The 25,250-nt window shown below is 41.5% G+C and overlaps 1 protein-coding gene across 2 annotated transcripts in view; it reads left to right on the plus strand.

Moving 5' to 3' along the window:
* LOC139545477 (multivesicular body subunit 12B-like) overlaps window positions 1-19,520 on the plus strand; it is a 37,580-nt gene extending 18,060 nt beyond the window's left edge. For both annotated transcript variants that reach the window (XM_071353287.1, XM_071353288.1), the window contains 4 exons: window positions 3,761-3,849; window positions 14,643-14,698; window positions 15,138-15,197; window positions 18,572-19,520. In XM_071353287.1, the coding sequence (XP_071209388.1) occupies window positions 3,761-3,849; window positions 14,643-14,698; window positions 15,138-15,197; window positions 18,572-18,646 (280 nt within the window). In that variant the 3' untranslated portion in view covers window positions 18,647-19,520. The remainder of the gene's footprint in view (window positions 1-3,760; window positions 3,850-14,642; window positions 14,699-15,137; window positions 15,198-18,571) is intronic.
* The last annotated feature ends 5,730 nt before the right edge of the window (window positions 19,521-25,250 follow it).

Consider the following 25,250-nt stretch of genomic DNA (forward strand, 5'->3'; position numbering starts at 1 on the left):
AGTGTACTTTGGTACTGAATTCTGAGTGGTTTTCCTCCATTTTCATTTGATTTGTACAACCAATGAATTTGTTTAGAAGAATAAAATCGTATGACCATCCCCTGCACGTGCTTGGCCTCCACTTCAGTGAGTGCCATAATAACATCCAAGAACAAGCAGACAGGCCTTGTTTTGAATAACCTGAGCCTTTAGCTAAACTGAAGAGAGCTGTTATGTACTTTGTCTGATCAGTTTCGTCTGGAACATCCTTACTTGCTGCCATGTCCCGTTTTAAATTATTGCTTTGGCCTGGTGTCAACCACTTCAGCTCTCTTTCCATCTTGAGAGAAGCCAGTCAGCCACTTCCTGACTCCCTTATGTGGAAAAGCTGTGCTGTCCTGTCAGGCTTTTAATGCATCCACTACAGCAGCCCCCTCTCCTTTCATCTACGCTCCTCCTTTCCAACGCTGCTATTTGTTCTCCTGATAAAACTGTCATTGCTAAGGCTGATATCTGACCTCTAGATGGACTGGTGGCATAAATTAGCCTTGTGCTAATATTGCAATGTCTTTTTTCTCCTGCATAATCAAGTTTTTTTTTTACATTTCTCTTGGAATAACAGCCTGATGTACTGTATACCTGGACACTTTTTAAATCAAATGGCCTAACGATAAAAATGTTAAGGCCAATCATCTTTTCCACACCGTAACATGACCATATTTGTATGATTTGCGGTTTAAAACATTATTCATAAAGTAACTGTCTGATGGGGGTCAGGAGATATAATTGAATGCCACGATTGACATGCATGCAGTCTCCTCTAGCTTTTATATTGTCCTTTCCTCTGCTTTTGACACTTTCCACAGTGTCCCAGCTGCTATGCGGTGGCATTGTACCTGTCCCCATTCCTCACTGCCTAACCAGCACTGTACCATATTCTTGAGGGAGGCCATCATTGTCTGTGAGTGTGCTGTTTTGACAGAGCCCCCAGCCATAATGACATCGTCAAACTTACTGAAAGCACTTTTTTTCTTTACTTTGTGGAATCCTAAAAAAGTTGGCAAATGTATATCTCAAATCAAGCAAATGGATGCAGAACGGTGCCACAAACGAGAGAATCATCAAGTGAAACCTGATGCGCTCCGTGTGCTCAGAGATTTTCCTGTGAATTCATGCAGCTATTCTTTTCAGCACCTGACACAAACCTTAAAGGAAGATAATGATGGGTGAGAAAGCAGCCCCTGCAAAGCAGGACTGTCTGCATATTGAGGAAGGTGTGGAGATGTTGTCATGGAAGAGGCTGGATGAGTGTCAAAACAAGCGCTCCCAACTCCCTCTATGGCAGCTCAGGCTCTTCCCTGATATTATTTTTTTATCCTTGTCTTGCCTCTCTGCAGACTACTACTTGTCTGTCCACTGTCTAACAGATGTTCTCCTCTTCTTTTCAGATTGACAGCTTCATTTTCTTTTACCTCATTTCTATCTCCGACCACACTGAACAAATATATAAAACCATAAATTGATATTAGGATTTAGACAGCTAATTGATCTTATCAAGCAATCAGCAGTACTCTAGTTTTACTTAGAACATTTTGACTTGAAGATGTGAGCCAGCTCAAAGTGGATCAGGTTGTTATTTATGCATATGGCTTTTATGCATATGTGTTTGTGATTACATTCCGCATCGATTTTATTGGGCCAATGGGCTCCTGAGTGAAGTTGTAATTGTTTAAATCTTTCAGGCTATGTTCCCAGTTTTACAGTAATTTAATGAGGAACTACATTGTAATTAAATATTCAAATTAGGAACAAGTGTCAATATGCCTCTCGTTGCCTAGAATGATGATTCATTGTAGTCAAAACTCCAGTGGCCAACATAATCTGAGCCCAACTGCTACCGTTGATTACATAGCAATACACTTGCCATGTTTTTATTTTAAGAATTAGACTTGATTTGCCACATGGTACCATATATCCAGTACACCCAAATCATGTCTAGAAATCCCAGAATTTGGAATAAGACAGTTCTTTGGGGTTTAAGTTTAATATGAAAATGGAAACTCTTAGACCCTTTACTTTATACTATAACAAGAAGATGCACTTTATGTGAGCAAATTGCTGATTTCATTCAATACAGTTCTTCGGTAGATTTTATGTTTGCTGATCATTTCATTGGTCCATGAAGGTTTGTTGGTGTGGGAGGTTCAACCATGCTCTATTCTATGGCAATGTTTGATCTTCCCTTGATTTCATTTAGCGGCAACCCATCATTTCATTATAAAGTGCTTTGTTTTTGTACCAGGAAAGATGCAATATTGAGTACAATAGTTTTCAAAGGCCACCTAAACATATCTCCATTTTGACCTTATCAAATTGATGATATTTGAGCAAATGGATGTTTCAAAGTAGGTTTTCTCTGAATGCTTCATTTACATTTGTGTATCTCAATGGATCGGTTCATTGTTCTATGCTATATCATGAACCAAACCGCTCAAGCGCATTTCTTCAAAAGAGCATCTAAACAATCTCCCTTCAGTTTATCAGTGTTTGTGAAATGTCTCACTGCTTGGAGAGGCATGTCCCTTCCCTTTTCAGCATTGGAGTCAACCTTTGCAAGGTAAGGGAAGTCTTCATTAAATGTGGCAATCGGTTCCACAAGATTGATGCCAACCTTTTAAAAATTCACCATTGGCCTGGATTTAAGATGGCCAAATGCTGATGTAAATGAACAGGGGAAAAGTCGACCCTATCATGGCAAATAAATCTGAGTTGCAAGCCTTAGCTCATAAATACCACAACCTGTCAGGGAGTTTGTTTTATTGTTTTTGATAGAAATGATAGCATTTATTTATCTAATCAAAAGAGATAGAAATGTAGAATGGCCACAACTCATGCAGTGTTGCCATCAGAATATGCGGATGTGCAGATATGTCACTAGTCTTTTGGAAATGAATTTTTTAGCCCCCTGAAGATGATTTGTCCTAACTGCAAATGGGCAAATACACGTAAACATACAGACAATACACAACTACAGTATTTGAGTTATTTGTTTGAATCCTTGTGACCCTAGCTAAGGGTATTTAAAGTTCCCATATTACATGAACACCTTGCTCAGCATGACCCTACATTTGGACACACTGTAGCCTATCGCTATATCAGAGTTCTGGACAAACTCATTTTAACTTCAATGCATGTTCAAAGTCACATTATGCAGCTCTCTTGAAGCTGAGAAATAATTTGCGCTTGCTGTGGATTTATCGATCAGTAGGGCTTAGTCACAGGGTGTAATTCATGATAGCTTGATTGATGAGGATTGCAATCTTATACGGTTTGTTAGCTCCAACTGCCCATGAAGTGCATTGCATGCTGTTTTTTTTGTAATGCAAGCCTGTAGTATGGTAAAACAGACTTCCCTTGAGTAATATAATTTATATTCCTTTAGCACAAACCAGGCCCTAATCCCAGACCCAAACCATTAAAGACCTACTAAACCCCCTGGGCAGCTCACGTACAGGTTAGCTTTTATTTCATGTCTCCATATCCAGCCCCTTTTCTGTCAGGTGTGTCTTGTCCTGATCAACGCGCTGTCTGACTTGAAGAGGGTGGGGGTGTCGTCATGGGGATGATGGGGTTGGAATCGTAAGATCCTGCCCCAGTGAACACCTTTTCCTCCTGACACTGAATCCACGCCTTGGCGTTCTTCTCCAGATCTCAGAGAACATGTCACCTTCAATGTTGTGGTACACTTGTCTGACGTGACATGGTGCTTTATCTCCTCCAGGCAAATACCTGCAGCGCTCCCCACCAGCACCTACAGGAGGAGCACAAGCAGGCCTGACACAGAGAGCTCCGGTCTCTATACCATATCAGGTAAACTGTATCTTTACTGCACCAAACTCAACTACACTTAGGGAGTCTCACTGTGTATGATATGGATTGTGCAAATTATACAGTATGGTAAGGCGTCTTGCAAATGCTCTGAACTAAATCAGTTTAGCTCTCTCACTGTGCCCCAATCTGACCCCCAGTGAGCTGACTTAAATTCCTATCACTTCTATTCATTGCAGAATCAAGGTGTTTTAATATTTCTAGCCATATGTTGTTATAAAAGTATTTAATCTCCACCAACGTGTAGATTGCTCCTTTGGTAATTGATCTATGCACACATTCCATGTCTTTTATCACAGACGTGTAAAGAGCTGTGCTTATCTGAAAGAATGAACAGTGCTTCCCAGAGGAGCTCAGCATTACACTCAAGAGAACGTTTAACAGCTGTCAAATATGATTCATCACATGCCACACTCACATTTACCTGCAGTTTTCTGCTGTAGGAGAAATGCAAACTGAATGCTCTTTTAGTAATAATAGAGTGGAAAGTGGAATGAAATTGATCTGGACTGGAACTTAGTTTAAACTTGGCTTAGTCTATGGAGTCAGAACTTGCTGAAACACCGTAGTGTGGGGTGGTGCTTCTCCAGACGAGGAGTGTGGAGAGTAGAGCAGGCAGGTTTTATCCAGCTGGAGAGAGACACCATGTGGTGAGGATTCCTCTTGTTCCACAGTGGCGAGATAGCGGGGCTGTGGCATGCACTTATCATCCCAGTTATCCCTGTCACACACTGACCGTGTCCTTACAAGTTTTTAACGATAGTCAAGTCTACCAGTCCACTATTATATGATCTCACACAAAGTTCATAACATATAATTACTGATTTAGGGATAATTTTTGTTCTATGTTATTTAGAATGATAATGTTACTGTTTGTAATAACTATCTACAGTACCTGCTACCTACATTGGTCTGGTCTGTGGCCTTCCATGTGTTATACCTCTGTCTGGACAGTATTTGAGTGACAATAAGAACCATAGAGATTCAGTACACTGCCAGCAATCATCATTTATCAATAGAGCCTGTGCTCTATAATCATACGAATGTCGTTGGTGTCTGCTCTTTTATCACCATGTCACAAAATCTCCAGCCCTGCTCTCTTTTTGAATCACTTTGTGGGGTTTGAAGAGAGGGGTTCATCTTCCCAGTCATACTGTACAAAGACTTTCTCTTTCAGCTTCATTTGTCTTGAAAAGAGAGCCTTCCAGCCACACATTTAGATTGTGAGAGGCAGTATCTTTCCTCCTTCGTTAACAGTGTGACGACCTGCAGACCAAGTGTGGGGTCGGAGCAGACGACAGGTTTGTGTTAACTGTGAGCTGCGCGGTGTGTGTGGTGTGTTGACAGCTGGCCAGGTTCACGTTGGTCTAAAACCATGTGCGCTCTGTCAGGGTTGTACAGGAGCCTTCTTTAGGATTGATGAATTGCCTGCTTTCTTGATTAAACCCTCCGTCACTTCCCAACAAAACAAAAACCCAACACAAAAAAAAAGAATGAGAGGGGAGGAGAGGCAACATGTCTGGGAAATCTGTCATCTTCAGTCACTTTATGTGGAGATGTGATGTGCGGGCGCTTTGACATTTATAACCAGAATATTAAAAACTAATTCATATAGATTTTTCAAGCTTCTCTCACTTGACAGTTCAAGCTCATTTTGACAGAGATGGAGTTTTCACAACAGCCCCAACCTTTTGTTTATTTCACCTTTATCTCTTTGATCCAAGGCAAGTTTCTTTGCCAATTATTTCCTATACTATTGACAGGGGAGCAAGTTATTCCTGGAGCATGTAATTATAATGAAATGTGCATTTATGAAATGTGTTAGGAAATGTATTGTATTGTAAAAAAAATGCATCTTCAAAGGTATTTAGCCTTCAAACTCAACTCTGGACCTCGAAGCCAGTTCCACTGCATTTTGTTTCATTGTTCCCCTCTAATCAGGGACTGATTTAGACCTGGGACACCCGTTGTGTGCAATTAATTATCAGGTAGAACAGAAAACCAGCAGGCACCGGACCTTGTAGTGTAAGAGTTGAATACCCCTGGTATATAGTATTCTATTAATTTACATAATTAGAAGTGCTGTTTTATTTCCCTTTGCTTCACTATATAGCATAAAAAGATGATGGTGTTTTGAATGGAGTTCATATACTATTTGCTTTATTGTGTATCCATTGAACAGCATGTCATATTTAGCAGACATCCTAGTGATAAAAAGTAATACATTAACATATCTATTACATTAATCAAAAAATCCTGACATTGGCCCAGATATAACGTAATATGGAGTGCAATTATTTCCCAATCCATTAAAAGAAGTTCAATTAACTGACGAGAGACAGTTCATCCATTGGAGGAGAAAGAAAAAAGGAAGATTCAAAATTAACTTGGGTTTGCAAAATATAATGGCAGAAGGATGACAATGATTTTTGATTTTCCGGAACGATATTAGAATCCTTATTAAACTTTGTGCATCTGGAAAATGCAATGGGGCTTTCCAATTAAAGCGCCACTTTACGCTGTTTAATAATACCCTCATAATATTATATCTTATGAAATGACAGGTGAGTTGGTGTATGAATAAAACATAAAGCCCCGTAATAAGAGACAGTTGTTGGGGGGCTTTTAAATGCTCGACATAATTTGCATATATTAATCTCCTCTTTTCAGCCTTATCAAGCATTCCACTGTATTTGAAGTTAAAATAGTCGTGACAGGCAGGGGTCTACGCTTCGTTTTTCCAAGGATTTATTACTTGTATAATTCCGGATCTTTAATAAGCCAATATGACTGATCCTCTGGGTTTTGTGGAATTCAGTTAATTGTTCCAGATGGTGCTCACTGATTATACAAAATTACTTTCTTTCTCCTCTTTTTCTCCAACTACACCATTTTTTGATTGACTAACATTGAGAAAAAAGATTATTTTTGGCCCAGCACTTTCATTAAGAGGCTTCTCATCAGGTTTCAAACAAAAGTTCCATCTTATCTCCCTCTGTGGTGCTGGGCTTGCAGGCCAGCCTCTGCAGAGGGAGGAGTTCAGCCCCGCTAATCTCCAACTGTAATCTCAACCCGCTATGATGTATCTCCACAGCCTCTGCACCAGTGTGGTTATATTTTATAATAACAACATTCTTTAGGCTGAGGGATTAAAAAACAACCTCTGCCTAGTGACACAAAAGTCATTGGCAGGTTTTTATTATTCAATGGCCTTGTGGCACCTCTGGTGGGTCATTAAAACACTAACCAGAGTGGTGTTTTCCTCTCATGTAAGGCATCCATCCAAAGGATCCTGGATCAAGTAAATTGAGCCAAATTAATCTTGCGTGGATATTTAATGGGGGGAGGTATTGGGCAGATTTACTGCTGTGTTTTAATTTAGATGATACAAGATTTGAAGTATGCAATTCCTGTACGATAAAACTTTCTAAATGTCTGAAACAAAGCCAAAGGGTTCGGCTTGCATCAAGGCATGAAAAACTGTGACGTGTCTTCTCTAAAACCCATTAATGATTTATTCTTATGGTCAGTGTGGAGAGAGAAGCAAGAGAGTGCTTAAGCATGCTTACGCACACAGTGAACATCCCCAAAAGATGGTGATAATTTTACCATTTTGGTTATCAGTATCTTGAATATTACAACTATTTTCTTTTGTCAACACATTTTACCTAGATATCTAATACAAATTGTTTCTGTTTAATTAATCTGCTAATTTCAAAAGGTCATACATTTAAGCATATTAATATATTTACCAACAAACTATATGAATACAATCTTTCAGAACCCCATTAGACTCAAATAAGTGACTTTGAATAGCTTTGCATTAGCAGACCAGACTGGACTCACATCCCTCATTGCTGTCTATTCTTCCCTGGAATAAAAGCAGTGCTCCATTATTCTCAGTGGCCAGACATGGAGACCATCAATGGATGGCCTGTCACAGCTCCCTCATTCCCTCCATGTACAGCAGAGTTTGTTATCACACATCTAATTAGAACTTGATAAAAAATATTTCCCCAAAATCCAGTCATTAAATATAGTTTAAGGAGATTTATGGACAAATATGCCTTAAAGATCTTTTAATGGCTCTGCTGACTTGTTAAGTTTGTAATTAATGATCTCATAATACATACCGTAGTGTGATGTAAAAAGCACATTGAGATTCTGGAAATGAAGTAGTTTTGGAAAAGGGCATCTGGGGCTCCCAGAAGCTATATTAAATAGTTCTGCTCAGACTGGTTCTCTAAGAGGACCTATGAAGTATGCTTTAGAAATGTTAAAACAATCGTCCTTTTTACAAAGATGGAGTCATTATGTTTGTGAGCATAGCAAAGAGCCTGTTTAAGAATTTTCTTCCTTATGATTTAATGAAAATCAGTAAGTCTCTTTTTAGGTGAACCATGCACTCACTTATTGTAACATTTCAACTGAATCAATTGTTTTGTCTCTCCAACTTGAAACACTATAGGCCTACTCACCCACATACAGTATACTGACCTACAGTATTAGAAAAAAGGGTTCTAAAAGGGATCTTCAGCTGTCCCCATAATATAACCATTTTTGGTTCCAGGTAGAACTATTTTTGGTTCCAGGTAGAACTCTTTTTGGTTCCGGGTAGAACTCTTTTTTGGTTCCGGGTAGAACTCTTTTTGGTTCCGGGTAGAACCCTTTTTGGTTCCGGGTAGAACTCTTTTTGGTCCGGGTAGAACCCTTTTTGGTTCTAGGTAGAACTCTTTTTGGTTCCGGGTAGAACTCTTTTTGGTTCCGGGTATAATCATTTTGAGTTCCATGTAGATCCCTCTGTGGAAAAGGATTCTACATGGAACCAAAAAGGGTTCTCCTATGGGGACAGCCGTAGAACGCTTTTAGGTTCTAGACAGCACCTTTTTTTCTAAGGGTGTACACGTTGATGTGTACAAACATGCCTCAATGTGTCAACCTATCCGAAAGGCCTTAACTAATAACCGTTGCCTGTTTCACCAGGAGAGTAATGGTGTGTTTATTAGCATAATTAATGACAAATGGCGTCGCGGCATTGGTGGATTGGTTTAGGCGGATGATGAATTGGTTGAGGCCCAGCTTAGTGGCTGCCAAGGAAGCCTCTCTGGCTGTCATCCCTCCTGCTTCCGCCCTGGCACAGCTCATTACTCACCATGTGAGGTGCCACTTTACATTGCCTGGTACTGTGAGCATCGAAAACTTAATAACGCCACCCACAACCTCGCAGGACTTGCTGCTCTGCCCTCAGTCCAGAGGGCAAGGAGCTCAGAGAGTGCTAGGAGCTGGGGGGGGGGGAGCAGGGCAGCATGGGGACCATCCCTTACCATAGTGTACAGCTGCTTTGATCACAACGGATCACACGTCACTCTCTGATCCTCTTCAGAAGGCACATGGCCATGTGACCCTCTCACCAGTATTCTGGAGTGTTCCTAGTTAGTTTTTTGGGGCTCACCACATCCCTTGCATCATTACAGGTTAGTTTGCCCACAGAACCGCTAATTAAGAGGGGATTTGTGTAATTGTGCCTTCTGCTGTGTCCCATCCGGCGCAAGCAATTTACTGTCAGCCCTCTGCCAGCTTTAACACTTGTCCAGAGAGGCGTACCCCATTCATACACAGATTCTGCTGCACATTTACCAGTAACCACAGCTGGGGCTCAATGCTGGTGCCACTGTTAAGTCTTTAAAGACAATGTACTGCTTATCAAGTTCTGATGTTTATTCAATTCCCAGACTTGTGCTAAGTGATCATCGTGGTTAGCCTACATTGGAGTTTTGAAACTTTGAAAGGGATGCTTGACTTTGTTGACTTTGCAATTACAGAGCACAATACAATAGCATCATTTTTACATTTTATTTAACTAGGCAAGTCAGTTTAGAACAAATTCTTATTTACAATGACGGCCTACCCCAGCCAAACCTGGACGACGCTGGGCCAATTGTGCACCGCCCTATGGGACTCCCAATCATTTCCGGTTGTGATACAGCCTGGAATCGAACCAGTGTCTGTAGTGATGCTTCTAGCATTGAGATGCAGTGTCGTAGACCACTGTGCCACTCGGGAGCCCCCAAAATACAATACAAATAGCATGTAGCACAATACAAATAGCATGTAGCACAATGCAAATAGAATGTAGCACAATACAAATAGCATGTGGCACAATGCAAATAGCATGTAGCACAATACAAATAGTATGTAGCACAATACAAATAGCATGTAGCACAATACAAATAGCATGTAGCACAATACAAATAGTATGTAGCACAATACAAATAGCATGTAGCACAATACAAATAACATTTTACAAATAGAATGTGCGACCAGATAAGTTCTCTATGCATGATTGATCATTATGCTATAGCCGCCCTTTTATAGAATTGTAGGTGTCTGTTGTATCATCATATGCATTTAATGTTCATAACAGAGAGAGAAAAATATGGGCCCTCAAATAGAAGAAATTATGTGAAATTAGACTGTGGAGCTCCAAATATCCACTGTTGTGCCGTAGTGTTTATGGCCAACTCACTGTAGGTGTGCCCACTTTCTGGAAGACTGATGGACCAGCGCCCGACTGGGACTGCCTCCTGGCTCCCAACCCAGAACTAGATTTCAAGGGCTGCTTGTCACACAGATGGAAAAATAACTCTACTCCCTCCTTGCTAAATACTCCTCCGCTTTCCCTCCTCTCTTTCTCTGTGTAAACCTGGGTGTTTAGCAGCCCCACTGCTGCCCCTGAGGAGTCTACAGAGACACCCATATAATCCACCGGTACAAATGATTAGCTGCACTGAGAATCATGCCCTCCAAGCTATCTGGGACTAGCAGTGTGTCTTAAAACCATTTAAATCACTCTTTTCAGTATTGGTGTTGGCATTTTACAATTGTCTCCATTTCATAAATATTGTTTTGGTATCTATTTTTGGTGACTGCATCAATCTAACTAGGGTTACTGTGCTACATTAGTAAGTGTATAGAGTCCAATGTCCAAAATGAACCTGTTGTAAAATATATCCTGAATATCATTTGAATAACGTCTCAATTGTAATGCTTGTGAAAAAGGATATGAATAAAGTTAATATATTCAGTTGTCATCCCCAGCAACCCTTTTTTCATTTGCTGTAATCATTAAAAGTAACACTTTTTTGCTTTTCAATGGGACATTTTCAGAATCTTCATAGGATTTTCCCCCCCAAACTCCCATTCTGTCTGGTGGAATTTAAAAAAAGATAGGGGGAAAAGAATGGAAATCATAGAGCCACAGTCATTAAAATCATCTGAAAATAGCAACGCGCGATCATCTGTTCTCATAGCACGGGTCAGGAGCTCTGACACCTCCTGTCAGGGTAGGGGGCAATTTGTATTCTCTCTCATTAGGCAATTTGACTAATGACCTGCCGCGGCTGCAGAGCTACTGAGGGACCCTGCGCCTCGTGCCCTCTCTCCTACAGCAGCCTGAGAAAACAGCCTCTATTGGAATGGCACAGATGGTATGCCCGGGCGACAAAATAAACTACAATCTGTCTCAGAGATGCTGTCAGGACTGGCCACTATTTCTCATGTCAGTGTCTAGTCGGGGTGAGGGCTGTGAGTGGGCAGAAGAGATCCTCCTCCTCTTGATCTATGTGGATCCAAACTCCGTTTACCTTAAATGAGGCAGAGACACTGGCAAGGAATCTAGAATAAAGTATTTGGAGTTGGACACTGGTGTGGTTGTGCACAAAGTTTCTATTGTAAAAAATATATATATAGTAGATGCATCAATCCTCAAGGTGCAATAAACAGTTAATATCATGTCTTTACAGGGAAGTGCTTAGATGGAAACTGGAAACTCACGTAATAACTTCAAAACTGAGTCTGTGATAGATGTTGGTCAACGGGAACGGTTCAGTCTGGTTCTTTTTTTACGTCAGATTTCTCATACTCGGCTCCCGCTTTCCCCTCACTGGATCTCAGCAGAAGTACCACAGTCTTAGTCACAGTAACCCAAACATTACTGATTCATATGGCCACTTTAAAAATACATATGCATGTAAGACTGTATTAGAGTAAATATTCAGTACTTTTCCAGCTGATCCTGGAGTCAGTTTGATTCACCTGAGTAATTATAGTGGACACAGATCAGTGCAGGTACGTTGAATTAGTGAAGCATGAAAGAAAAGTTATTTAACATTCTTCCATTGTTAATTAAGAGTTCTGGTTCAGGTAATGTGAGGTATGCTCGATCACCCACACAGTCCTCAATCAGTCAATGTCTGAGCATTACCCTGTATAAATATGTGTGTGTGTGTGCATGCGTGAGTGCATGTGTGTGTGTACATGTGTCTGTATGCGTTATAGTCCTGTGTACGGGTCATAGCGGGACTGAAGCTGTAGTCCACAGTGACAGCGCGTCCAACTACAGAACTGTGAGGGATTGGTGCTCTGCGCAGCAGACGAGGGAGCCCATCCCGTCCTGAAACAGCCATTCGTCTGCGCCCAGGGGCTGGAGATGACAATGCAGCCATTCCTCATCTCACCTGATAGAGCCATTAATAAGCCAGTGATCCACTCTGGGCCCGTGCTGACTCCGTTCTTTACACTACCATCAGTCAGGCCACAGGGCCCTTACTCGCTAACACCACCATCATCATCATTGTTGTTATCGTCATGATCACCATCATAACCATCATCATATTCATTAGGGAGTCATAATTAGAGCACATGTATGGACTCTGATTTGATAGAAAATGTCATCATACCAAATACACAATCACTCTACAACGCGCACATTTTTACTACACCATTTACACAAATATAGATTGGACCACATGACCAATGGTCAAATATTTTGTTTTCCTCACACAAATTGCTGGAACTTGATTCATTGCTCAGACAGACTCTAACCCTGGCCATTTGAGTAGGTAGTGAATGCTTTAGACTGGGAGTGTTTCAACCAGGAGATTGGACTAACATTACTTCAGGACTTTCCACTACTGTATGTACGTGTGCCTGGTAAATTATCAATTTCTCGCCCAGTAAAATCGTCTCCAAGTTCCTCCGTTGGTCTGGGTGTGAGATGGACCCTCCAGTACGGATGGTGGGGGGATACTAAGTGAGATCTGATTCAAAATGTAATCCTTGAACAACAAAGAAGCACCCCAGCCTTCAGCTCTAGATTAATCTGTCTGTTACACACAGATCCATCAACAGGGTGCAATCTGCACTTCCCATTGCTGGGTATTGATTCTAATATATTCCCCCGCCCGCCTACCTCTTTGCTCCCAGTGACACAGTAGCACATGTTTATTCACTTGTTTTTATGGGCTTAAACAAGCCATCATATCCACCCAATCACCCAGCCCTGCTGCTGCAGATAGCCCTTCAGCTAGCACTGCTGCTAAATAGTCCTCCTCTGAGCGGGTTGAAGCACACATGCCAGGGCTGGCTTTCTGAATGGCTTTAGGGTGATGGTAAATGGTGGCCAAAGGCTATTCTCTCATCTGTCCTAACTCATAGTGTAGATTACCAGTAGTGGTTTGTAATGGTGATGGTGGGTTTTAGGTAGGGCTGATATTCAATGTATTTTCCTCAGAGCTCTGTAGCCATTACATTATGTGAGGTCACGGGTAGATTACAAAGACCTCATTGTAGCAGTAAAAATCACATTTATGGGTGGAAAGTACGGTATAATGGATCCCTACTGTTGAGGTACACAAAAAGGCAGTCATAAGTGTCAGAATGAAGGAACATTCAAATTACATTGTTTGAAATACTGTTATTAAGTTGTATTCTCCACAGACTAATATCAGATCCAAAACAGTGACTCATGAGAAGCATTTGGTTACATTTATTTCTGAGTTCCTTTTCCTGTGCCAGCAGGCTGATGGACTATGGGTAAAATAACACCAGTTGGAAGGTTGGCCAATTGATATTTGTGGCCCCTCAGAGAGAAAGAGAGAGAGAGAGGGGAGCTAGAAGTTGTGTGCTTCGTGATTTGGTGTAGCCGAGCAGCGGCAGTTAGTCACCACCTCTCGTCTGGAAAGGAACGAGAGCCTTTGTGTCCCCTGTCACCCTGCGTTAATTTGGGCCCTAATGTATTTTATAAACAAAGGGCTGCTCTCTAGCCTGACAGTAGTGACACTCTGATTCCTTTGCAGGCTGCGTACAGTATGGGGTTGCACCATTAATAATCAACTGGCAGCCATCACACCATTTTAACCATGATCATTATGATAAAGGGCATACACTTAATTACAGGCCTGCTTAATTATAGCTCTGTTGAAGCTCGTTTGTTTGGTCAAATGCTAATTACACTACCACGCTCTTGGCAAGTCCTCATTTCAATCCACTTTTTGCCTGCCAAACACTGTGGCTTATTTTCATGCAAATCAGTATCCGGTGAATGTTTTGTCTCACTTCTTTCCCCTTTTTCTGCGCGAGTGTCTTTGTTTTGGAGTGGAACATCTCTCTGACAAGACAGAATCAGGAATAATCAAGAGTAATTAAAGAGGAGTCGGGCTGGCGATGGTTTTGGGGGAAGGAGGGAAGGGGGTGGGTGGAGGTACTCAAGTACAGTGGAGAATAAAAAACCTTTCATCTTCAAGCTATTGAGGAAGGGTTGGGTGGGAGGGGGATTGAGGGGAGCTGGTCTTCAATTATTTTATTTACACTTAGCCAGGATGAGATACTCAGTATGAAGATTTTGGAATGATTGGTTTTGTATGAAATGTATGAAACATGTTGTCATGTTTTTATTCTCTTATGTTTCCACTCAACATTTTATTTTCTCTTTTCAGCAATGGATGATGTGCCCTTCACAATCTCTGAGAAGTTTGCAAGAACCCCTGAAGAAGTGAGTGTTTACACAAAGCTTTTGAATTATGCTAACTAAAAAGCCTTTTTCTTTTCATCGCCTCTAGTTTGTTAAATTGTGAGGTACAAAGTGCTCTCTACACAGCTTTTATCCATCCACTTTTCAATTGAGGACATACCTCAATTGTATTGTAGCCTGTATTCTTCCTTCTCCAGGATCTGATCCCCAGTCAGTTCTACACAGCTTCCTGCACTCTCCTCTCCTCTCTTCTCTTCCAGTGTAGACTGAGTGATGAATGCATGCAGCCAGGCAGAGCTGGCTCAATGCAGTCCATTTGGCTGGCTGGCGGCGGCTGTCACTATATCACCTTTTGTATTGAAACAGAGAGGGAGAGGATTAAAGATTTTAAGCATGCTTACTTAGCCATGTGCCTAACGCCGTGTTTCTTGTTTTTTTCTCTCTCTGCTTTTGATTTCAGATGCAGCGAGTCAATTTAATGGGCATTACGATCAAATCCTTGGCAGAGATCGAGGAGGAAGTGAGTAGGGGCTGCAACGCTCGGCTGCCACTGACACCGTTGGCCCAGAATGCAAAGCAAACATTCTTGGGGGTTGTAATTAAGTGTCTGAGACGGGCAAGGCCCTTTTGGCTCCACTAAACCCAGATTGAATTAAAGCCCGCCCAGACTGGGCCTGGTCAGCCACTCTCTCTGAGAACTGACTAGTCTCACTGTGTCCTGCACAAAAACACTCTGGATTCCATTTGGTGTTCTTTTCTTTTTTTGGTGGTCTTCTCACTATTGAAACTGATTGCCAGTATGATGCACATACTGCATGTGTTTGGTTTCAATTAGCCTTACTTGATCTTTCTTACCCAATGAGACAGCCAGCATACAGACAGTAGAGATACAAATTCATGCAGAGTAAATGAAAAGAATACAGACAGTGTATTATTACAGAGCAACTAGCTACCCTACAGGCATTCCTAGTAAGAAAAAAATGAGAAAAGTGTGTGTGTGTGTGTGCGTGCGTGTGTGCGTGTGTTCTTGTGCTTGTGTGTGTGTGCATGTGTGTGTTCTCACACAGTTATTGTGTGTGCATGAAGGAGAGTGAACCCCTCCCCCTCTCTCTCATTAGCACGATATCTGGGTATCAGAACTGCCAGGAAGTGACAGACCACTGTAAAAGAACAGGTGCTGTTGGGTTTGAGATGTGTTACAGAGCAAACACTCCCTCATCAAACTGGGTGTCTGTTCTGCTCCCTGGCTCTGTATACTGTCACATAGTATAGAAATCACACAGTCGCCATCTTGTCATCTGGTCTCTGAGAATGGAGCTCATTGTCATTGTCAGCTCAGGTACTAATATTATGTGTGTGTGTGTGTGTGTGTGTGTCTGTGTGTGTGTGTGTGTGTGTGTGTGTGTGTGTGTGTGTGTGTGTGTGTGTGTGTGTGTGTGTGTGTGTGTGTGTGTGGCCACTGCGGTCTGCTGATGGAGACAGCCTGGCAGCTCGTCCCGTAGGCTAGCTCTCCTCTCCTCTCAGTTAGTGTGATTAGCAGCAGGACACATGGCGAGCTGAGCCGTGGAGGGGAAGGGAAGAGCGGTAGGAATCATTAATTACCGCAGCGGTAGCTGGAACTGATGAAGTAAATGTGAGATAGTGTAACACGCAGGATTTAGTGAAGTGGACGACAGCACAAGATTAATGGTGGGGCCAGGCTGATGGGGATGAAGTCACAGCTTAGCTTGATAATTAGTTTCCAAGAGGAAACATCCCTCACCATTGTGTTATTTTTACTTCTCTCCTCTCGCATTATTATCCCAGTACAATATCTCTAGAGATGGGAAATTAATATCGTATTTCAGTTTGATATTACACATGCCAAATAGATATTCAGGGATTTTGGAGTGCTTATTTTTTTGTCAAAAATAAAAAATAAAAAATAATTTAATTTTAGGCTATAAAATGTAGATACTGGTTTTCTGTTCTAGGTTGAAGGTTGAAGCCAAAATATATAGTCACTGAGCACCCCCTAGTAACACCTGCTCATATATGTACAGATATTTACAGTTATCAAAAGCTAAGTAGTATTTGTAATATGTACTAGATCTTTTTGTTTTCAGTGGATCAAATCCAATACCACTATGAATAAATAGTGCAGTATTTAGTGCAGCCTTTATAATATGGAGTCACACAAACAGGCCGTTCTTGTTCATGGTGAGTGGTGTTCAGTTGTCCAGCAGAGGTCCCTGTCAGTGTACACTGGAGGAGTTCATTTTCTCTCTTCAGGGCGAAGAAAGATTATTATGGTAAAGGACATTCTAACTGACTGATGTCCAATACATTTCTTTAAAGACATACATAAAAGAGAGGTGGTATTTGACATTTGCACGTGTCATTGAGGAAAACTGTTGTAATCATATACAGTGCTACAGATAAGAACGTTTCCTAACAGGCATCACTTAAGCCATACTTCTCAGATGATGTTGGTTCCAGCAATTAGGCATTCTTTTCATTTCCCAAATGATTCGCAAAACTTGTGGAGATTATAATTGCTTTTATCCACGCATATCTAATTTGTGTCTTTTTAAGTGTTAATTAGTAAGCGATTTGAGCTGACGTCTTTATGTACTTTGCACTGCTAAAAATGTTTGTTTTTGGCGGCTGGCTAATGATTTTCAGAGTTAGCGTGTGAGAGTGCGTCTGTTAGTGTGGATGTCTTTTCATATGTGTGTATGAATCTGACAGACATTTTCATTTGCACCTATGGACGTGTGTGTGTTTCAGCAGTAAACTGTGTGTGTGACTGGGTGCATGTAGTGTGTAAGAGACAGACAGAGAGAGATAGAGAGAGAAGGAGAGAAGAGAGAGGAGAGAAAAGAGAGAGAGCTCCAAATAGAGGTGGAATTAATGAAGACAACATGTCACATATTTTTAGCAGTGGAGCAGGGACAGGAAATGAAGCTCTGTTCATCTGGGTGATTGCCGCCCATGTTCTTCTGTGTCACTGTCCTGTCAGCCCGCGTGTAAAAGTGGCAGACAGTGATACATGCTCTCCCTGATAACACCCCATTCCCCCATCCATCATCCACACACACGCTCACACTTACATCTATTTGTTTATTTATTTTGCCAGGTGTCGTGGCTGAATTTTATTATAACTAACCGTCTTGTGGCATGTGACTCGTAACTTATAGTTTCCTGAAAGACAGAGGGGTGTTGGTTGGAGATCCCCAATAAATCCATTGTGCTTAGTTGGGATCTTTGAATATAGATATTAAAAGGCATTTGATGATCTTGCAGCATCACCTAGTGCAGTGATTCAGTATTGCAGATCAGAGTGTATTGAAGTGATGAGTTGGTATGTGCTTGCTTGTTTTAGTAAAATAGCAATGGTATAAGTTGGTATGTGGTACTACTCTTTCAACAATGACTTGAAATATATTTTGACCACAACATCACAATTGATTAATGGAGGTTTTTTTTTCTCCAAATATATTCTAAACTGATTTGAATTGTTCTCCTTCATTGCAATGGTTATTTATATTTTTTGGTGACCAAAGGATATATTATTTTATCCATTGAGAAAGCCAAGAAGAACTGTGCATTAGGTGCATGTATCTGGGAAATGGATGGTGTGAAGAAAATTCATAAGTACTGTGGTTTTATAAACGTGTTATACATTCTCATCTTATTCCACAAGGGGACAGTATTTGCACACATTTCTCCTTTCAGCTTTCTTCATACCCAAACCCATACCCAGTTTGTAATCTTAAAGGCATAATGATCTGCTACTGAAAGAGCTACTTATACAAACCTCAATGCTGTTGGTGAAGAAGTGTTTTCATATACAAACAGTTTGTACTGGATATACTGTATTTTAAATCCCTTTATACTTCTATCCTGTGGCAGTATGAGTACAACTTCAGCACGGAGCACAGCATCGGCACTTCCCTGCCTCCCAGGCCCACCCAGAGCCAGTACTGAGAGAGCCTTTGAGTGAGGAACGCTCTAGAATAGGAAAAGAGTCAAAAACTACAGCACCTTCACAAATGGTCTCTCATTCCACAACAACGAAGCACTTACTGGAATGATGTCTCTGATGTTCAGTTTAGAGTCCACATTCACAGTAGTCCCTCATATCAGAAGTCAACAGGATTCTAATCTATCTCAAATTAACGGCTAACAGAAATCTCACAAACAGGATGTGAAGTTAGTAACATTAAATTACAAGTATTATAATATTGGAGGTAACTATTCTAAATGTTGTTAAATGTGCATTTTTAATCTCTCCATAGCTCTGTATGTTTCAGAGTTATGGTCAAATGTTTGTATTTGTGATCATAATAATACTGTGCAAACTCAGCTTAACGCTCATTTAATTGTTGTGCTCACTTATTGATTGTGTGATAAGAGCCACAGTAACCAAATTACCTCATATGTTGTAAAGCTATCAGAAAATGTATTTTTAATCCTGTAGCACATCTCCAAATACGTTGATACCTTTTCTAGTTTTCATTTAGGAAAATATTTCATAATGAGTTAGTACAGGGTTTCTCTGTCCTCGGGACCCCAAGGGGGGCATGTTTTGGTTTTTGCCGTAGGACTACACAGCTGATTCAAATAATCAACTAATCATCAAGCTTTGATCATTTGAATTAGTTGTGTAGTGTTAGGGTAAAAACCAAAACATGCACCTCTTGGGGTCCTGGGAAATGCTAAGTTAGTACAATCAAATAGGCTATACACATGTTAAATTGATATGATTGTTGAATTGTTTTAAATCAATTGTTATTCAGTATATTATTATATTATTCAGTTATGTAATGTATAAGAATGAATAAACACCTTATAAATCTCATGACTACCACTGAATCTCATGTCTCCCTTTTGGTTGTCAGAGTAACATGTAGGATGGAGGCTGTGTAGCAGTGACTGAGACTTCAGAGAATAAATGGGAGGCTGCCTCACTGCTCTGCTCCCACTGACAGACAGACAGATCCAGTCAAGTAGTCAGTTCTCTTTGAAGGTGTATGAAAAACACTTGTTTCAGCAAGCACACACATCCATCACAGAGTCAGTCCATCATGAGCACTTTGCAGTAAGAATGAGCAAAGCTTCATGACATCAGAGCCACCACTTCAGAGCCCCCCCCCACCCACATTCCAGACCCTATTATAATATGTTATCAAAAATACGCCCCCCCCCCCCCTCCATAACATGTTCTGTCTCTTTACATCAATGTAATTTAACAACTACTGAAATGTATCATTCTGAAGAAATTGAGATATCAGAATCTATTTGCTCATCTCTGCAGATTTAATTAGTTTCTGAAATTACATGAATCTAATGACTTGCTTCTTTAATTAGACTTGCTTGTTACCTTTATGAATGTATGATTTCTGTGTTAATATAATTTCTACCTAAACTCCTAATGGATTTTAGTATTCCCAGGTGTTTAGCGGTGTGCAACAGATGACAATCCTCTGTGTTGTGGCTGTCTGTCTCCTGTTCGGCGGTTTGAACCTGACCAATAGAGGTGACTCAGGAACACTCTGCTGAGAACCGTTGTTAACTCTTTTGGTTGTTGTTGTTCATGAAGGTGACACCCATCACCCCACATCAGTGAAGCCCTAAAGTACACTGACAGCCCGAGACAGAACCGTCACGCACCTCCCCAATGAACTACACACAACTACACTTCACACACACTCATATGTTTTACTCTAGAAGTTAGCAGGGGGTAGGTCTTAATGCCACCACATTGCTCTCTTCACAGTTTGAGAAGCTCTCTATATAGTTTGGGAGAAGGCAGGGTGAGCACTGTGATGTGACAATGGAGCAGCGGTAATGACAAGGGTATGTGCTCCCTTTAATAAAGGTTTGCTATCAGCCTGCGACGGTATCTGTTGTATCATACCCTGGTCAGCTTTAAACCAATTTTAACCTGATCCATCAGGTTAAAACCCAGAGTTTGGCAAACAACATGAGTGTGACTGTGGACTTTTTTCTTGACACCTTTAAAAGAAGCCTATTGTTCTCTAATTGTTCATGGATTGAAAGGTAATAATTGTAACATAGCTCCAAGCAGACCAGAATAGAAACACAGCAGGTCATATGTGATATTTCCTGCTGAATTTGTACCCTTAGACTGTGGTTGCCCATGTCACTCGGGCAATTTTGTGGGGGCGTATTGCTGGTGAGCTTGGGAGTGTGGCCGGCCTAGCACAGCAGATTGGCTCAGAATGGGCCCTCCATCAGAACCACAGCTCCTTCTAAAGCCATGCCCAGCGCCCTTTCAAAAAGCTGCCTCATATGGTTTCACTTTTCGCTCGGCTCCACTTTATGATATTGAAAAATAATAATGATATGCAGAAACCACACTGTAAAATCAAAAAGGAATAGGCCTTCATTTTGTCCCTGTTTTGTGTAAACTCATGCTGTAATTAAAAGGGTAGAGGCTTGCACATGTGTCTTTAGCGGAGAGGTTTTGAGTTGTGTATTTAAGCACATTTAAGCATATATTGTGGAACTATTTAAAGGCATCTCTTTGTAACTTCCCTGCTATGCCTGTCACTGCTATATACCACAGTTGTCATGGTGATATCTTCTTTTCAGCTACAATACATGTGAGATTTGACTGATTAAACTAAACTAAACTGGATCAGCACTTCAAAGCTCCGCCCTCTGAGAGTCAGGCCAGATGCACCATAGTCATTTTTAACCTCACACCCAAGACTTTGGAACGGAACAGTGTGCAAGCTAGTAGACAGAGGTGGATCTGCCAGTTGGAAATTGGAAAAGGAAGTCTGTATTTATGAGGTGGTTTGAGGGGCTGTGTTAAGACTGGCTTAGCCTCACGCTCTCCCTCTGACAAGCCTGCTTCCCCTGTGCTGCGGTGACCAGGGAGAGGGAAGTCAAGAGAGTGACGGTGTGAGGCTTGTCAGGGGCGGCCAGCCCTATAGGCCCAGTGCAGGCAGGCAGGTGGCTAGGCATTCAGGTATCCTGTGATACAGCAGCCCATTGATAAACTCCGCCTCCAATGTGAACAGAAGCATAGGGAGCCATTAATCCCAGAGCATGTGGGGCTGTTTTTATATTTGATGTGCTGCAGAGAACATGTCCGTCCCACTGGAGGGATATGTAGCAACGGCATACACACAACTTCCACCGAAACACCACAAATCTGGTTATAGCAACGGCACACACAAACACCCAACACACCCATCCTACACTCTCAGACAAAAGAGTACGGTTAGGGTACAGTATTTTTCCCAGGTGTACAAAAATATAAAAATACACATAATGTACTTTCAGGGGTATACATAAAATCTCACATGGTACTGTTCGGTACCTTTTAGGGTATATGTGTGGATAATATAGTACAATGGTATATTTCTGCACCCAATATTTTGAATATAAAGGTACAATCATCACACGCTCTCAAAAACCACACCCATTATTACAGTGGCTTGCGAAAGTATTCACCCCCTTGGCATTTTTCCTATTTTGTTGCCTTACAACCTGGAATGAAAATTTCTTTTTGGGGGGGGTTTTATCATTTGATTTACACAACATGCCTACCATATTGAAGATGCAAAATATTTTTTATTGTGAAACAAACAAGAAATAAGACAAAAAAACTGAAAACTTGAGCGTGCATAACTATTCACCCCCCCCCAAAGTTAATACTTTGTGGAGCCACCTTTTGCATAAATTACAGCTGCAAGTCTCTTGGGGTATGTATCTATAAGCTTGGCACATCTAGCCACTGGGATTTTTGCCCATTCTTTAAGGCAAAACTGCTCCAGCTCCTTCAAGTCGGATGGGTTCCGCTGGTGTACAGCAATCTGTAAGTTATACCACAGATTCTCAATTGGATTGAAGTCTGGGCTTTGACTAGGCCATTCCAAGACATTTAAATGTTTTCCCTTAAACCACTCTAGTGTTGCTTTAGCAGTATGCTTAGGTTCATTGTCCTGCCGGAAGGTGATCCTACGTCTCAGCCTCAAATCTCGGGAAGACTGAAACAGGTTTCCCTCAAGAATTTCCCTGTATTTAGCGCCATCCATCATTCCTTCAATTCTGACCAGTTTCCTAGTCCCTGCCGATGATAAACATCCCCACAGCATGGTGCTGCCACCACCATACTTCACTGTGGGGATGGTGTTCTCCGGGTGATGGGAGGTGTTGGGTTTGCGCCAGACATAGCGTTTTTCTTGATGGCGAAAAAGCAAAAATGTTGTCTCATCTGACCAGAGTACCTTCTTCCATATGTTTGGGGAGTCTCCCACACACCCTTTGGTGAACACCAAACGTGGTTGCTTATTTTTTTCTTTAATTAAGCAATGGCTTTTTTTCTGTCCACTCTTCTGTAAAGCCCAGCTCTGTGGAGTGTACGGCTTAAAGTGGTCCTATGGACGCATACTCCAATCTCCGCTGTGGAGCTTTGCAGCTCCTTCAGGGTTATCTTTGGTCTCTTTGTTGCCTCTCTGATTAATGCCCTCCTTGACTGTTCCACGAGTTTTGGTGGGTGGCCCTCTTTTGGCAGGTTTGTTGTGGTGCTATATTCTTTCCATTTTTTAATAATGGATTTAATGGAGCACCGTGGGATGTTCAAAGTTTTTTTTTTTTTTTTATACCCCTACCTTGATCTGTACTTCTCCACAACTGTAACGGCTGTCGTAGTCGTTCTCCTCCTCAGACGAGGAGGAGCATGGATTGGACCAAGATGCAGAGTAGTTAGTGTTCATATTTTAATGAAAGATCAACAAAACACTTCAAAATACAAAACCAACAAACGTGACAAACCCGAAACAGTCCTGTGTGGCCCAAACACAGTCACAGGAACAAACACCCACAAAACACAAGTGAAACCCAGGCTGCCTAAGTATGATTCTCAATCAGGGACAACGATTGACAGCTGTCTCTGATTGAGAATCATACCAGGCCGAACACCAAATCCCAACATAGAAAATCAACCATAGACCAACCCACCCAACTCACGCCCTGACCAACTAAAATAAATACAAGACAAAGGAAAACAGGTCAGGAACGTGACAACAACTTTGTCCCTGACCTGTTTGGAGAGCTCCTTGGTCTTCATGATTCCGCTTGCTTGGTGGTGCACCTTGCTTAGTGATGTTACAGACTCTGGGCCTTTCAGAACAGGTGTATATATACTGAGATCATGTGACACTTAGATTGCACACAGGTGGACTTTATTTATTTAATAAAGTCCACACAGGTGGACTTTATTTAACTAATTATGTGACTTCTGAAGGTAATTGGTTGCACCAGATCTTATTTAGGGGCTTCATAGCAAAGGGGGTGAATACATATGCACGTACCTCTTTTCATATATTTTTTTTTCATTTCACTTCTCCAATTTTGACTAATTTATGTATGTCCATTACATGAAATCCAAATAAAAATCGTTTTTTTCCGGTCACAACTTGCAGACTTGTTTATGTGTTGCTGTGCGTTTTGTTGCCAACCTTACTTTGCTACCTGACAACTTTAAGGTTTTTACTTTTTAATTACCGTTTATATTTTTTGTTTTTCCCTCACAACTTTTTTTTTCAATCAACTTTTTCACTCCGGACGCTTTATCTGGACATGGTTCGTCAGGACCTCCACCATCCGAAGCTAAGTAGTAACATTAACATGATGCCTTCTAATTGCAGTCGCTGTACTCATAATATACAGGAGAACGATCGCCTTACGGCGAGGATAGCTTCAGACGCGATCGTTAGGCAAGGGTAATTTCAGTGTAGGAAAGGATGAAACAGCGTCTGTGCCACCAGTAAGTATAGATAGTAGTATAAATCCCCTCGCACAGTCCCCGCAGCCGGACAATTTTCTCATGGCTTCTGGAGGGCAATGCTGTAGTACTGCTCAACTGGTGTCGCTCGTTCAGCCGACAGAAACTTTCAACCGGTTTTCCCCATTAAGCAGCGAGTCGGAGTCTGAGGCCGAGTCTTCTCTTGTCTCTACTCCTCCCGTTACGGGGTCTGAGACGCCGAAGCTTCCCACCATTAGCTCTGACAAATTGAAAACCCTAGTCATTGGCGACTCCATTACCCGCAGTATTAGACTTAAAACGAATCATCCAGCGATCATACACTGTTTACCAGGGGGCAGGGCTACCGACGTTAAGGCTAATCTGAAGATGGTGCTGGCTAAAGCTAAAACTGGCGAGTGTAGAGAGTATAGAGATATTGTTATCCACGTCGGCACCAACGATGTTAGGATGAAACAGTCAGAGGTCACCAAGCGCAACATAGCTTCAGCGTGTAAATCAGCTAGAAAGATGTGTCGGCATCGAGTAATTGTCTCTGGCCCCCTCCCAGTTAGGGGGAGTGATGAGCTCTACAGCAGAGTCTCACAACTCAATCGCTGATTGAAAACTGTTTTCTGCCCCTCCCAAAAGATAGAATTTGTAAATAATTGGCCCTCTTTCTGGGACTCACCCACAAACAGGACCAGGCCTGGCCTGCTGAGGAGTGACGGACTCCATCCTAGCTGGAGGGGTGCTCTCATCTTATCTACCAACATAGACAGGGCTCTAACTCCTCTAGCTCCACAATGA

Source organism: Salvelinus alpinus, chromosome 19 (assembly GCF_045679555.1).
Source record: "Salvelinus alpinus chromosome 19, SLU_Salpinus.1, whole genome shotgun sequence".
Taxonomy (NCBI): Eukaryota; Metazoa; Chordata; class Actinopteri; order Salmoniformes; family Salmonidae; genus Salvelinus; species Salvelinus alpinus.